This window comes from Pongo pygmaeus, chromosome 12 (genome assembly GCF_028885625.2).
Source record: "Pongo pygmaeus isolate AG05252 chromosome 12, NHGRI_mPonPyg2-v2.0_pri, whole genome shotgun sequence".
NCBI classification, from domain to species: Eukaryota; Metazoa; Chordata; class Mammalia; order Primates; family Hominidae; genus Pongo; species Pongo pygmaeus.
Genome location: NC_072385.2, coordinates 44,921,551 through 44,937,992, shown reverse-complemented (window position 1 = coordinate 44,937,992; position 16,442 = coordinate 44,921,551). Strand labels below are relative to the sequence as shown.

The 16,442-nt window shown below is 41.8% G+C and overlaps 1 protein-coding gene and 1 gene segment (V, D, J or C); both read right to left on the bottom strand.

Moving 5' to 3' along the window:
• Positions 1–4,118: 4,118 nt before the first annotated feature.
• Positions 4,119–4,843, bottom strand: LOC129026688 (immunoglobulin kappa variable 2D-29-like). The segment is given in 2 exon segments: positions 4,119–4,423; positions 4,792–4,843. Coding segments are annotated over 2 exon segments (354 nt in total).
• Positions 4,844–11,268: 6,425 nt separating this feature from the next.
• LOC129026530 (uncharacterized) lies at positions 11,269–15,527 on the bottom strand. Its single transcript, XM_054473722.2, has 5 exons — positions 15,455–15,527; positions 14,850–15,025; positions 13,465–13,541; positions 13,110–13,147; positions 11,269–12,355 (listed from the first exon to the last, which is right to left on the bottom strand). Exons 1-5 carry the CDS (start codon positions 15,501–15,503, stop codon positions 11,928–11,930), a joined length of 768 nt encoding a protein of 255 aa, XP_054329697.1. The 5' UTR covers positions 15,504–15,527; the 3' UTR covers positions 11,269–11,927.
• Positions 15,528–16,442: the final 915 nt, after the last annotated feature.

Below are 16,442 nucleotides of genomic sequence, written 5' to 3'. Positions count from 1 at the left end.
CACTGCAGAGCCCGAGAGTGAGGAAACTCAGGCTCTGTCTCCATGTCCCTGCAGGGCTGAGAACTGACCTGCTCATTGCTGAGAACTTTGAGTGACCAGAGGAGGTCTAAGGAACACAGAGCAGCAGGTGCCAGGGAGACAGGCAGTGGAGCTAGGCCACAGTGGAGGAACATTTGGTGCCCAGAGCTTCTTGTGGGCAGGTCCTTCCCATGGGGGCTCCTGTCAGACAGAGCAGCACATGAGGCTCAGTGGCTGTGTGGTCACGGGATGAAAGCCCTCCACAGCCTATTGGCAGCCTCCCCTCTGACTGGAGCCACGTGGGATCTATCGGCCCAGCTTTCACGACTCACACGGCTGCTGGAACCCTGTTCACAATGGGGTTCCTTGATCAGCTTGGCTGCTGATGGCCAGAGTGATATCTGTCCAGGCAGTTGAACCCTGACCCGGGCAGGTGTTGCATCCACAGGGAACTGGGAGCCAACAGGAGCTCAGAGCTGGGCCTGTTTTCTGCTGGAGCCAAACTAAAATAGAACGCTCTTAACACTCTGGCCAGCCCTACAGATGACAGTGGCCTTCTCTCTGGGGACATAGGAAAAGGGGTAAGAGATGGAGTGCACACAACATACTCACTGGCATCTATGTCGGGAACAAATATGAACATCCCCAAGTAGTAATACCAAACAAGTAGTTCATCCAGTCTGATGAAGTTCTGATTAGAAAGCAAAACAGGCTAACCACTTCATCTTCAAGGAGATATTCTAGTAGAAAATGCAGACAAATAGGATGAAGGCTGCATCTTCCTTCCTCACTAGAGAACCAGAACAGCAGGAGGAACAGAAACAAAGCTGGGTGCCCATGTCCACGGGGAGCCTCTGGAGGCTGATTCTGCTTGGAGCTGGCAAGGATGGTGTAGTAGTCCACTGGGACTCCCACACCAAAATGGATATGGCTGGACAGCTTAAACCGCAGAAATTAATTTTTATATTTCTGGTGGCTGGAAATTGCAAGATCAAAGCCCAACAGGGTTCACTTTCTGGTAAGGACCTTCTTCCTGGTTTGGAGATAGCCACCACGGGTAGAAAGTTGAGTTAGGGGCAAGAGGAAGGAGAGAGAGAGAGAAAAGGAGAGCTGTCTGGTTTCTATTCTTATAAGAACATTAATTCTATTGGATCATGGTCCCATCCTTTTGTCCTCATTTAGCCTCAATTATATCAATCATCTCCTACAGCTGCATAAGGGGAACAGGGCCAGGCTTGCATTCTCAGAGCACAGAGCAAAGAGGGGTTTCCCCACAAAACAGCCCACTGGAAGCTCCTCCTGGGTGCTCCAGGTCACATATAAGACCCCATTTCAGCCTTAGGGGCTCCATGTTGATAATCAGACATCATCAACCTTACAATGCAAGTAATATTTTTAGATCATGGCAATCTCTTTGGTTTATTGTGGGGTTTGTTTGCCATCTAGAGGCAAGTCTTTGACAAAGCAACGTTCAGGATTTTTGACTTTGTGATAGTGAAAATTAATTATTAAACATAAATAATGAATTAAACTTAATACATTGATTGTTTAAGAAAAACCCAAAGGCCATTGAAGGGCTTAAAATGGGTATAAAGGGATAAAAAGACAGAGTCCTTCCAAAGGAGGACTGTCTGTCACAGATGAGTCTTTTTTTATCAAATGACTTTTTAGCAGTAATTCTCAATGGTAAATGACAACTTCAGGTAGACTGCCACAATATAATCACATATTCAAAAAAATTATTTCCAGGAATCATGTAAATACATTTTCAGATTAAAAACAACAAAAAGTGTGAGTTTTTCACATGATTCACTTGGTGAAAAATTTCACAAACCTGTGCTTTACACAAAAGAACATTTATCCCTGGTGGAAAACTGGAGTTTTCTTTGGCCTTTAGAAGAAAACAGCTTTCCCTTCACTCTGCTCCACCTCATGCTGCTGAGGATGGCCGTGGAGGCACAGACTGTGAGGAAGGAGGAAGGCTGTGCGCTGAGGATGGTCATGCCTCCTGCCCACCTGAGTGACCTCATGGAGCAGAGCCACCCACACCACCAAGGCCACCTGCCTGCCTCTGCACTGCCATGGTACAGACAGAGAAACCTTGTCACATTCAGTCCACCATATTTTGAAACTTCTTTGTAATACATTTAATTATGCTCTGATTCTCTTTGTATCCCTTTCAGTATTTGGAATCATTTATTTTTCACCATTTTGACTTGAGAGTATCGCCCCTTGAGGTATCAGCACCATGCAGGCTGTATGTTTGTTTGTTTTTTTTTTTAAAAAAAAAAAAAAAACACCTTGAGTGGTTTGGGCCTTTTCCCCTGTCTCACATCAAAGCAGAATCTTAGGTCACTAGGTGCTGTCAATCACTTGATGGCCAAAGATGGTGATGGCATTGCTTAGTTCCTGCCCTTGCTACTTATGCTTGTCTTCTCTCCCTGCATTCTGTAATAACTTTTAAGCTCCATGATGCATTAATTAGCATTTTAAATAGTGTATTCAGTGTCTTATGTTTCTTATTTTCACAGTTTCAGTCTGCTTGATTTCTATATAAATATTGCAATGTCTACTAAACCCAACAGAAATGGTGCTTCGGAATTTTAATTGCACTTGCCATGAAATCCATTATCTTCGAGTAGAAAATCATCTCAAATATACTTTAAACCTTAAATTTGAAGCAGGAGCTTCTAGTAATGTTGCTTCAATCATTTTGTGTCTATCACACAATATTGTAATATGTAACTGACATAGCTCATCATTGAGCTTGAAAGATTATTATAACACTAGAACACTATTTTACATGGAATCTACTGAAAGAATAAATTTTCTGTGTTTTTACAACAAAACAGATGATCCAGATTCATTTTCTGGTAATGATGATATCATAAGTAAATAATACATTTTTGTAACATTTGAAACCTTTTATTATGATGACATAGTACTAAATTTATCAACCCTAAAATAGTACTTAGAATAAATACTCTTACAATTAGAATTTGGTTGACGAAAAAAAACAACTCTCATATAATTCTGCATTTTTCCTGTGGCATATTTAGTAAACTCTGTGTTTTTCATCTTTCAGTTTATGCTGCTTTATTTATTTATTTATTTATTTACTTTTTTGACAGAGTTTAACCTTGTAGCCCAGGCTGGAGTGCAGTGGTGCTATCTCGGCTCACTGCAACCTCTGCCTCCCAGGTTCAAGTGATTTTCCTGCATCAGCCTCCCAAGTAGCTGGGATTACAGGTGTGTGCCACCATGCCCTGGCTAATTTTGTATTTTTAGTAGAGACTGGGTTTCACCATTTTGGTCAGGCTGGTCTCGAACTCCTGACCTCAGGTGATCCACTCACCTCAGCCTCCCAAAGTGCTGGGATGACAGGCATGAGCCACTGTACCCGGCCAGTGGTGCTTATTTCTGAAGCTCACTTTTGGAGTTGCAAGAACTCCCTCTTCACTGGGAAAAACGTAATTGAGGCAAATCAAAATCTTTTGGCATTAAGATCTTATATCTGCCATGGATTTACAAAGTCTAAGAATAGTCAGAAATCAAACATTTTTTGTAATTATTATTATCCATACTCCCTCTGAGGACAGCTTGTATAGAACACGTTCTCCAACACGACACTGGAAAGTGCAGTTTAGTGTGAGTGGTAAAGTGACATGAAAAGTAAAGAAAGTGGGAAAATATCAATTTCCCAATAATTCCAAGTATTATCACCAAGTATTAATTTGTGTAAAATAAACCCCAAGCTGGTCATTTTCCACATGTATTCCACTTGTGTTGTCACTAAACTGCATCTATGTTCTGGCTGTTATGCTGACTGAATGTGCTTGGCAAACGTGGGCAAGACAGGCAGGGTGAGGATGAGCCTGGCAACTGATGGAGCTTTGACCATGTGGGACTGAGGTGCTGCTGAGACTCTCAGGGGCCAGAGCCCTCAACAGCAAACCCTACCCCTGAGTTCACCAACAGCCTCCTCTTCTGGAGACTCAGAGACCCTGCTGAGCTGCTCCCCAGGCAAGCAGTGCAAGTGAGCAGCTGGGACACCCCAGCAGGGAGGTTTCTGTATTGGTCTGTACCACTGTGGGAGGAGACTATAGAGCTTGAGCGCAGTAATAAACCCCAACATCCTCAGCCTCCACCCTGCTGATTTTCAGTGTGAAATCAGTGCCTGACCCACTGCCACTGAATCTGTCTGGGACCCCAGAAAAACGGTTGGAAACCCTATAAATCAGGAGCTGTGGAGACGGGCCTGGCTTCTGCAGGTACCAATACAAATAGGTGTTTCCATCACTATGCAGGAGGCTCTGACTAGACCTGCAGGAGATGGAGGCCGGCTCTCCAGGGGTGACGGGCAGGGAGAGTGGAGTCTGGGTCATCACAATATCCCCACTGGATCCTGAAATTATGAGAGAGAAGTGCAAGGTTATGTGAAAGCATAATGAGCAACTTTTGAGATTTGCCTTATAATATTGATTTATGGCTAATCTTTTATTTTTACAAATTTGTATTCATATCATAAAAACAAACTTTGTAAACGAACACTTTATTAAATAGGCACAAGAGTTCTTTCATTTCTCACGATATTATTCAGAGCACTGCTTTTAGGAGGTTTCTAATCATTGTCAGGGCAAAATATGAATTCCCTTCCCCGGAGCATAGGCCAGATTCCTTTAACACATAGTTAGAATAAACATGGGAATCAGTGGGGCCGCCAGAGCTCACCCTCCGACCCCCTCCTCCTCCCTCATCTCTTTCCATCCTTACCAGGGATCCAGAGCATTAGCAACCCCAGGAGCTGAGCAGGGAGCCTCATTGTGAGAAGAACTCAGGAGTTCTGAGCAGTCCAGGCAAGGTTAGAGCTGAGCTTTTATCTCAGACTCACAAGGGAGGGTCCTCCCTAGGGGACGATATGCAAATCCCCTGGTGGGTGCAGTGGTGTGAAAAGAGCCATTGGGTGGGGGGTGAAGGGGGTAGATATGTCTTCTCTGTGAGCAATGTGATATAAAGTGTCCCTTGGAGGAAACTAACAAAATCTAATTCATCAGTAGAGTAGGAAGAAGGACCTGAATTTGAAAGTTTCGATCTTGGGCAAGTAACATTTTATAGGGTGTCAGGGCTTCCAAATTCTTGTCAACTCTGAGTGTGAACCCATGTCTCCCCCTGGCCTGTATGTGGCACAGCCACAGCCATGAGACCACAGTTCAAAATGAGATTCTCTATGTAGGAAGAGCAAGAACTGGATCCATGGTTTTAAGTCTCAGGGTCAGCAGTACTATGGACGACATTTTCCTAGGTTTTTATTGAAAGATGATCACAGCTCAGGGATGTGAATCTACCACACAGCTGATTGTTACAATAGGAAAACAACCTGAATATTCTTCATTTGTCAGTGATGTGCTTAACATTGAATTTAGCGGCTCCTGAATAATGATGCGTGCATCAAATCACTTCACAAGGACTGTCACTGTCCTGAAAAAAAACAACAAAAATCCTGGGAGCAATTAAAAGAAAGTTGCTAGTGCTATGTAATCTTCAATGATTTAATACAATGTCTGATTTACTTGGTAAAGAACACACACCCAGAAAAACAAAACAGAGCTCTAGGTGTTATTATCCCAGACAAAGCTTGTCCTGATTATCTTCTGGGAAATGCACTGGCATATGATGTTTTAACAAAGTTGGTGAAAAAAATTGAGTAAAAATGATATTGACCTTAAAATGTTGAACATCATGGCAGTAACCTAAATTGACAATATCAAATTGTAATGTGGAAGTAGGATTAGAATAAATGTATCATATTTCACTATTTAAACTTTTATTTATTCTACTCTTTCATTACTTTTTGTAAATCTTATGTATTTGACTTTTTTTTTTTTTTGGACAGAGTCTCACTTTGTCACTGAGGCTGGAGTATAGCGGTACGATCTCCACTCACAGCAATCTCTGCCTCCCGGGTTCAAGCAGTTCTCATGCCTTTGGAGTAGATGGGACTACAGGCGCTGTCCATCATGCCCAGCTAATTTCTGTATTTTTAGTAGAGACGAGGTTGCCACATGTCGGCCAGGCTTGTCTCGAACTCCTGGCCTCAAGCGATCCACCTGCCTTGGCCTCCCAAAGTTCTGGGATTACAGGAGTGAGCCACTGTGCCTGGCATTGACCTCTTTTTTCTTGTGATGCTGATCAGGTCAAATGTGGTTCTTAGCCTTGAAAATGTCAAACTCCTAATTCATCATAATAGTTAAAAGAGTCAGAAACATCAGATGCTGAAAAGAAAAATAAAAGTAAACACACAAAAGAAACACACTATCTAAAAGAGAACATTAAGGTACATCTTATCACTGGTATAAACGGATTAGTCTGAAAAGATGTTAAATGAATAATCAGTTCCACCCACTATCCTATATAGAAACTTGCACTGTGGGAAAATGAATAACAGTAATAAATCTGTCAGGCTTGCTTTGACTATTAGTCAATTCTTCAAAATCTTAGTTTTACAAAGTATTCTTTAAGGTGCTGAACTTCAGAGAGTACTGCTGTTTCCTTTGAAAATTAATGACAAAGCTTTACAAAGTTTACCATTGGGATTGGCTGTTTTATCCCATAATCTCTTGTCATTACATATCTGAAAATGTAATACTTTGTAAAAATTTTTTCATTCATAAAAAGGCTCTAAAATTACCCTATACTAAAGGCCTTGTAATTATCCTATACTATTAAACTTAGAGAATAATATTCTTAATTCTAAACAGGAATCTCTCTCCTGAATGTTAATAGAGTATGCAGAGGCTTCGCAACAGCAGACAAAACTGGTTGCTCCATGGTGGACACAGATAAAAAGGTAGATGAACAGTCTCCATTCGATCCAGGTGTGGAGCAGGCCTCTGTATTTCTCTAATCTGGACCATGATCACTTGAATGAGGAAGGACTCATACAGGTGGGGTTTATTGCATCTTACTTGGCAGATGCTGTTAGTTTGGAGTCCATAAAATTGAAGGCAAGTGTATTATTTGTATGACTTGAGAAGACAGCCTCAGAAGTGGAATTGTGTCCATTGTGCTGGAGTCAGTATTTGTAGGGTGGATAGATAGGGTGGATAGAGAGTTTGAGAAACTGAGCTTCTGATCAAAGAGAAAGATGTCCATAGGGTGGCAGTAACACACATGACTGTTGTTGGGTGAAGCTTTGACTGATCTGCCCAAAGGAGTCCCTCACAGCAGGAGACTGTCTAGAATCAAAGATGTCAGGGCTGCTACTCAGAAAAGGTGGAGAACAAGGGAACTCCTAAGGTAAAGGAACATTGGAGAAAGGCATTCTCTGTCTAGGGGTAGCCAGATAACAGCTTAATCTGAGTCTGAGATACACAGAGGGCAGGAGTGGTTTGCAATTTTCATCTCCTGGGGCTTATCTTACCTACTGCTAACAGATGTGGGTGAGGTTTTCTGTGATATGAAAAGCAAGCATTCTCTGAATGGCTAAAAATCTTCTTTGGGGCTGGGCGCAGTGGCTCATGCCTGTAATCCCAGCACTTTGGGAGGCCAAGTGGGCAGATCATGAGGTCAGGAGATTGAGACCATCCTGGCTAACATGGTGAAACCCCATGTCTACTAAAAATACAAAAAATTAGCCAGGTGTGGTGGCACGTGCCTGTAGTCCCAGGTACTCAGGAGGCTGAGGCAGGATAATCTCTTGAACCCTGGAGGCGGAGGTTGCAGTGAGCAAAGATCGCACCACTGCACTCTAACCTGGGCAACAGAGCAAGAATCCATCCCCCCCCAAAAAAAAAGAAAATCTTCTTTGGGCTGGTTTTGAAATGACTGGATTGGAAAGCTTGAGTTTGGCACAGGGCATTTAGAAATAGCCTGCAGTTTAGAAACACACCACATAGGGGCAGTTTGCACTGGCCATCTTTAGCTCATTTCTACAACACTGTCACCCATTCTGTAAACTTTGTTCTGCAGACTGTACTTGTCTAAACAGGCAAACTCACACTGTTCTGGAGAAGATTGAGACATACAGAGGCCTGTTCTCCACCTGGACCTCAGTGGAGGTTTTTCCTGACTAAAAGTGAGAGTTTGCACCTGTGTAAGAGGCGGGCAGATCATGAGGTCAGGAGATTGAGACCATCCTGGCTAACACAGTGAAACCCCATCTCTACTAAAAATACAAAAAATTAGCCAGGCGTGGTGGCAGGCACCTGTAGTCCAGCTACTTGGGAGGCTGAGGCAGGAGAAGGGCTTGAACCCGGGAGGCGGAGCTTGCAGTGAGAGGAGATCACGTCACTGTACTCCAGCCTGGGTGACAGAGTAAGACTCCATCTCAAAAAATAAAAATAAAAAAATACGACAAAGTCACCCATAAAGGAAGCTTGCCTCTGTGATGCTGCAGGTCCTGTGACTGGATTCCTGGCTCCAGACACGTGAGAATGAAGCTGTCTGCATTATCTCACTAACTGAAAATTTCACCCACTGGGGCATAGATTCATGGATAAATATTCTGGTACACAGAGAGCTCAGGGAATGAAGTCTTCTTGTATGTCTATATCTTGTGCTTCTGAGAATTTCTCTCTCTCAAAACTGGGGAAAACAGAGTTGTTTACATGTTTGACATGTAAGGCAACATGTAACATGTTTCTGAGTCTTCAGACCCTGTTCAAAACCTGCCAAATCTGAATCTGTTTCCAAACGTTTGAATTATTTGTCTTTACTTTTTCTTAAAAAAAAAAATGGAAAAAAGTCTTATAAAACAACAGACTGAGCTGTGAGATTCAGTGCTGGACTTTTCCTTCCTGCATGTTAATCTTTCTGCAGAGCCCACTTCACCAAACGTCAATACAAAAGGTGAAACAATAATTCCGTTGCCTCCCTGAGCCTTCTGCATCTTATAAGTTCCTTCAAAATTCTCACCCTTATAGGGTCTTTATAAAACTACTCCTCAAAAGTAGGTCTCTATAAAACCACAACTTGCCTGGAAGGTTATTAATTTTTTTCCACCATTTGAACATGAAAGTTGTCTTTTTGACCTTATATTAAAGCTTGGTTTAATTGAGAGGTGGAGGGTGGAGACTCCAAGAAGATTCTGGGGACTGAATTGGGAATTTGAGCCTTTTAAACTGCAGTGAAAACTGCCTGTGATGTGAAAATTTGTATGAATACACCAAGAAGACAAAGAAATTTGTTTCTCACTTTTTAATTTAGAGAACATGGTTCACCTACAGAAAAATTAGAAATAAAATTTGAGAATTCTGACACTTATTACTCCTCATTTTATATTAATTTTAAGATCAACAAAATACTCATATGAATTTTGAATGCAGAAATGTTAAGACCTTCAGGAAAAATCAGGGACAAAATTAAATCACTTAATTTATAAAATCAACTAAAATTCTCTTTTAGCCTCTTCCTGTCAACTCCTGTTCATAAAAATCTAAAGTTTAGAACAAGAAAGAGGCAGGGGCTGAACAAATTACCTGGTGCTCATTCCTTGTTATAACAACAACAATAATAATAATAATAACAATAACTGCACAGCCTCTACATGGACACCTGGAAATGGTGACTCTGCCTTATGGAAGCAGCAGCTTCATGTCACAGTAGTAAATTTCACTTTTACTGGTCCTTTCTTGGCCAGGAGTCAACGATCACCCAAAGTTCACACGCTCTATGAAGCATCAACTGTGCTCATATTTCAGTACTTCCAGAAATTTGTTTTTCTAAAATATGTCCCAGCAAGAAAAGAATGCAAGATCAGTAATAAAATAAAAATGAAATAAATTTTAACCTCCTAGAAGCAGTCAGGGCATGAAATTATAAAGTGTAACAAAGGACTATAGATATGACCATGTCTTAGAAACTTACTTCACCAGCTCTTACTCATATTTAATATTCTTACCCTAGAAAATGAAGAACATCGTCAACCCAGAAAATGACTTTTTGTGTTGTGAAATCTTAGCAGCCCTAGGTAGAATTTAAAGGCTAATATGAGAATCTCTGTTATCGGCTTACCCCAGAAAATCTGATTGCACAAAAAGTATCTATATTTAGCACATTAAAACGGAAAACCTATTGATCCTGTGGAATACTGTAGCAAATATGTGCAAGTTTATGATACTCCTGAATAGACCCTTAAACTTGAGCAACATCTTTTGTTTCCAGGTTAATGCTAAGGTATTAAATCTCAGTAAAAGTAATTTGTCTTGAGCTCAAACTAGCTTATAATATTTGTCATTACATACAGTTCAGCTTATTCTGAACTGGTAAGAAAATATGACATCATGAGAAAACTGTTATTAAATTTGCCCCAATATTAATATTTGCAGAGAGACTCAAAGGCATGATTTGCACAACCGTATTCAAGATATTAAAATGTTCAATGGAATAGGCAAATCCATAAAAGAAATAAAAACTTTAGACCAGAACTTGGAACAGCGTTAATATACCTATTGAGAATTTGACTTGTGTACCCTACTGAGTTATTGACAGAAGGACTGGGTAAGAGTTGGTGCAGTAGAAGTCAGGACATCATAGTGTCAACTTTTACCCTTTCCTCATTAGAAAGCCAGGCCAGAAACTGCCCCGACACAAGGAAAATTATCAGAAAATTCCCTGAGAACTCTTTGTGACTGCCTGGTCATACTCTGGTTATGGTTGGGAGGCTGACTTCTCCTAGCTGGTATTGCACTGCAGCTCATATTTCTGGGTACTCAGCTCTATAGCTGCCATCAAATGGCATTAAATGGTTTACCCAAATCAATAAGGTTACTGTAATATGTGCTTCATAAACTTGGAAGAATCAGAGTTCCTGATGATAGGTATATGTATTCCATTCCATTCTGTTTCAAGAGTGACTTTATTTTAAAAAATGAAGGAAGCTCACAGTGGCCTTTTTGGAATCTAGAGGCAACAGATTCTACACCATGGAATACTGGTCATGTCACCATCCAGGTGACATTGAAGTCTTCCCAGCCCTTAGTGGAGACCCAGGGCAGAAAACAGCTCTGCAGCAGGTCCAGCCTGCACTGTAGGCAACACTGTCTCTTGAGCCAATGCAGATACAGATGACTTGCCAAAGCCATCAACCATGTGGGTGAGACTGACCCTGAGAGAACACTCCGCCACTACAGCAGACTCCATAGCCATTTTAAAACATTAGCTAAGAGAGATCATGCTTTGGGCCACAAGCTATTTGAAAGAAATTAAATGGATTTAAATCATACAAAATAAAGTTTCAGAAGCCAAGGGAAGTTTATTAGGAATCAATGACAGAAAGCTATCAGAAAAAAAATCTCAATATTTTAAAACTATGTAACATACTACTAAATAAAGCCTGGGACAAAGATGAAACCAACAGATGGACATTTCAAAGCAATCTGAAGTGAAAGAAAACACATATCAAAATTTGTGGGATGCAAGAAGACATTGAATTTATAACCCTGAATTTCTAGAAATATTCATGCATTTTAGCAAATAAATTTTCAAACCAATCCCCTGAGCTGCCACCCTGACATATGAGTACAAGAAGAGCAAATTATGCTCAAAATATTTTATTCTTAAAAATGTGGGCATGTGATGAACACATGTCTAGTATTACAGCAAGGAAATCACATCAGCCTGGAAATAAAAACCCACATTAGCAGCTTCACAGGAGAAAGTGGATGGGAAGGGTGAGTAAGTGTGCAGAGAAAATTGGAAGATAGGAAAAGTGAAAATAGGAATTGTGTGTCATATTAATACAGGCTATGCATGTGTGAGACCCCTGTGAGCTTTGACTTGCTCAAAAGCAAAAATCATGCAGTGCAGACAACTTTCAATCCTCAGAGTGTTGGTGAGAGTGAGGTCATTTGGCAAAGGGAGGAAAAAGTGCCCCGAAGATCATCAGAGGCAGCAGGTGAGGTCACAACCCACTAGGATCCCCTCCCAGTGACATGAACGAGCATCCCTGAAGCCAAGAGGGCAGCAGGGAACCTCATGGCTGCTCCAGAGAGGACATGGCAGCCACTCCCTGGAGAGTCTGTGGGGCCTGAGGGCCCAAAGTTTGGAGTAAGGAAGAGGCTCTGGGAGGCTTCCTGGGGGCCCTGGCCCTGTTCGCACAGAAGTAGAGCCCACGCCTGTAAGTGAGGACTCATGGCCTCCTCTTCAAAGGCTCTCCAGCCATCTTCACCTGAGCCCACCTGCTGTGGACTCCATCTCTGGGCGCTGCAGTTGCTGGTGCTGCACTGAGAGGCCGAGCCTCCTAGGGAGGCTGTGTTTGAGGCCCTCAGGCTGTGCAGGGTGCTGGTGAGTGTTCTGCTCACAGGAGAACGTGCAGCATCTCCAGGCTCCAAATTGGTGCCTGTGATGAAGAAATGAATAAAATTTTGATTGTATGTGTGTCCTTACTTTTTGGTATGTGTAAAAATATACTCTGGAGACTTGTTATTAATTTTGTCTTATACACCACTTGCTATAAACCTGATTTGTACTGTATATGTTGTCTGTCTGGTTAAAACTACAGATTTAATTATGCTTGTCATGGAATACATTATCTTTAATAGAAAATTATCTCTAATGTAACATATTTCTTCAATCTAAATCTGGATTACTTTATCCTGTTGATTGCAACATTGTTTTACTTTAGTCATACCATGCCATAGCACGTAAATCACAGGCTCATTACTAATTCACAAATATTCATAGAGCACTATTTTAAACTGACTCTATGGAAAGCATACATTTTTTATATCACTATTGTTAGAATGTGGGAATCAAGTTTATGTCCAAGTACTGACGAGGTACAGTGAAAGTAATACATTAATTTATTGTTTAAAAATGTTTTACTTTTTTTGACCAAATAGTACCAATACAGTCACTTCTAAAACTTTATTTGTGTTTTTAAAAAAAATGAAAGGAATCTTCATTCCCAGGTACAGCAATGTAGATAGAAGTGGAAAGGCCAAAACAACCACTGCAAAAGGTACAAACCATTTAAAATAATAGAATACCAAAGTTAGAATTAAATGACTTTAGAAAGTAGTGGAAGGAATAAGGAATGAATGATCTAAAATTCCATAGTAAAAAGAACCTTTCATTGTTGAGCTGATGCTCACCTGACTTTTTGTCCTTCTGCCATAGCAGCCAAGTTTGCCTGTGGAAACAAGCTCTGACTTGGCACAGGCAGAGGAGCTCTCCTGGGAAAGGAGAATCCACCTGAGCCTTGGGGCTTGCACAGGGCAGCCTCTATACATGGCCCGTGCTTTCCACGGGACACGTGTTGAGGTCTGAGTCAGCCGGCGGGGATGGAGGTGCTGGGCTACAAGGACATAAAACTCCCACAGATTCAGCATGCTCCCCAATCCCCAAGGCTACACAGAGCATCCCAAATACATGTCTGAATCATGGACACTGGTCTCCATCCCTATTGCCCCCCCTGCTGGTGTAGACCCTGCTGGGCCTTCTGCTCACCATGTCAGTGCTTGTGACATCTCCAGACCCAACCAGCAGTCTCTAGGGGCAGAATGAGTTTCAGATGCTCTGCTTGGCTGTGTGGGGTTGACAAGATATGAGCGGCATGACCTCAGGTCGCCTTGCACAGGGATTTCACTAAGCCTTTGGTGATTACAGATCTAAAACCCTTCCCAAAGCACTATTTTCCCAGAAAATTCACAGTGTTGCAGGCTCCACCCAGGAAGCCAGGTAGTGGTGCCTTCAGCTCTGTGATTCTTCACAAGAAACATATCAGGCCTCCTGGGTCCACATCATGAACTGCCAACTCCACCACCATCAACATCCCTACCTACCAAAGGCCAAGGGCAGTTTAATTGAAGCTGACCTCTCCTGTGTTTCCTTCATGCTTTCGTCCCTAATGTCTGCCCAATCTTAAATTCTTAACATTTGGAAATAAAAACGTTCATATCATTCTGTACTTTTCCAGTTTTCTATGGGAAAAATTATATACTCTACATTTTCCAGGATATGCTTTTTATTTTTGAAAACAACTTGTGGAATTTCAGGGACTCCTTTTTTCTATCATTAAGAGGTAACTAAGGCTAATTAAACAGTTTTAGCATTAGGATCTTGTATCTTCTATGAATTTACAAAAATCTATTTGATACTCCAAAACCAAGATTTTTACTGACTGTCCTCAGCCAGCTTCCCCTTAGGATAACTGGTATAGAATGCTGTGTCTACTATCTTTTGGGAGTGGGAGAATAGGGGAAGCAGGAAGTTAGAAACCTGGCAAAATACCAACATTAAATATTATCAAATGTCCTCTGAACAATATGCCAAAAACTGCTAAACCCAAAGATGTATCCAACATGGATTGTCACAATCTGTGCCCATGGCCTGGCTGCTCTGCTGATTACATTTAATTAACAAATTTACACAAGGTAGGGAGAGTTAGGGTGAGCTTTCATTCTCCTCTCCCTTCCATCTTGCTTGTTTACTCACAGGGCACTTGGACCCCTCATTCTCCTGCTGCTTATGACAGTCAAGGTTGTGGCAACTGGCAGGGCACAAAGGAGTGGTGCCTGAGGTGTGGCTGGGCTCTCAAAGTCCAGAGTCCTCAGCTGTGAATTGTTCCCTGGTTCTCCAGCATCTTCCTCTTACACAGATTCTGAGACCCTGCTGAGCTGCTCCCCAGACAAGCACTACATGTGGGCAGCTGGGCCACCCCACAGGGAGGTTTTTGTTCAGGGCTGTACCACTGTGGGAGGCCAGTGTGTACCTTGCATGCAGTAATAAACCCCGACATCCTCAGCCTCCACCCTGCTGATTTTCAGTGTGAAATCTGTCCCTGCCCCACTGCCGCTGAATCTGTCTGGGACCCCAGAGTCCCGGTTAGAAACCTTATAAATTAGGAGCCTTGGAGGCTGGCCTGGCCTCTGCTGAAACCAATTCAAGTAGGTGTTTCCATCACTGTGTACGAGGCTCTGACTAGACCTGCAGGAGATGGAGGCCGGCTGTCCAAGGGTGACGGGCAGGGAGAGTGGAGACTGAGTCATCACTACATCCCCACTGGATCCTGAAATAAATAGAAAGAAGAGCAAGGTTATGTATAAACTTTATGCATAATTTTCATAAATTTTGGTTTGTTGTTTATTTCAGGCTATATATGTATTTGTTCATATTTCAAGAACATACAATTTCAAAATGGAACTCAAGGGATCCAAGGCTCAAAGAGGTCTTCAGAAGACCCCACACCATCCCCTCTTTCTGTGTCAGTCTTTCCCAGAGCATAGATCCTTGTTTCTTCTTGAATCTCCCTCACTCTCACAGATCTCATCATCACATACCCCATTCTGGAGGACAACATGTGCACGTCCAATACAGGAAAGGAACACACATAGGAGTGTAGTGAGACCCCCAGAGATCACTGCTGATAGAGGCAGTGGGGCCCCCAGAGCTCACTGTTCCATGCCATTCTCCTCCCTCATCTCCCTTCTGCCCTTACCTGGGACCCAGAGCATTAGCAGCCCCAGGAGCTGAGCAGGGAGCCTCATTGTGAGAAGGTGAACTGAGGAGTCCTGATCAGTCAAGGCAAGGTTAGAGCTGAGCTTTTATCTCAGACTCACAAGGAAATTCCTCCCTAAGGGATAATATGCAAATCACCTGGTGGGTGCAGTGGGGTGGAAAGAGGCAAGGACAGGGTAGAAGTCTCTCTTGTGAGCAAAATGACTTAAATATCTTCTCTGTTTGGAGGGAAACCAATAGGCATAAAATCTATGCTGCCTATGTGGGAGAAATTTAAGTATTTCCTTCTGTCTTCTCTAACAGATTTCTTGTTTCATAGCACTTTCCCAGGCACATTTTATACTTCTTGTTAATAAGGCCATGTTTCCACAAATATTTACTAATTCTTATGTTTTTGTTCATTTTTGTTTAAAAGAGTTCAGATTTGGCCCTTTCAATTTTTAAAAAATTTAAATAAAACACACACAAAGTAAAGGACAGAAATGTTAAAAAGTGCAACTGAATAAAGTTTTACATATATTCTCCGCTGAGATTAAACTGTAGAATACTTCAGAATCTCCAGATTCTTCCCTCATGTACCTACCTTTCAGGAAACAGCTGTTCCCCCAACCCAGTCAAGGAAACTGGCATTCTGACATCTGTCCAAATAGATTGGATTTCTCTGCAGGAAACCTCATATAAACGGAAGTAAACACGTTTGTTTGGTCTAGCTCTTTTTTTTGTTCCCTTAGTACTTTTGAGGCCTTCCTTCCTCCCTACAGATTCAAGTTACTGTCCGCTGTCATTTTTTTGTGAATCTGAAGAATTTCCTAGAGAATTTGTTATACAGCATGTCTTTAAGTAATTATTTCTCTTCATTTTTGTTTATCAAGAAATGTTTTTACTTTACTTTTATTTTGAATGCATACTTTCATGGGATATTGAATCCTTGGTTTTGTTTTGTTTTGTTTTCCAGCATTTAAATATGT

Coding starts and splice junctions, on each gene's coding strand:
- LOC129026530 (XM_054473722.2), bottom strand. CDS start 15,503: ATGAGGCTCCCTGCTCAGCTCCTGGGGCTGCTAATGCTCTGGGTCCCA. Junction 13,542..14,849: donor CAAGGCTCCTAATTTATAAG/GTTTCTAACCGG, acceptor AACCCCACACAG/CCAAGCAGAGCATCTGAAAC. Junction 12,356..13,109: donor GCAGAAGGACAAAAAGTCAG/GTGAGCATCAGC, acceptor TCTTCATCACAG/GCACCAATTTGGAGCCTGGA.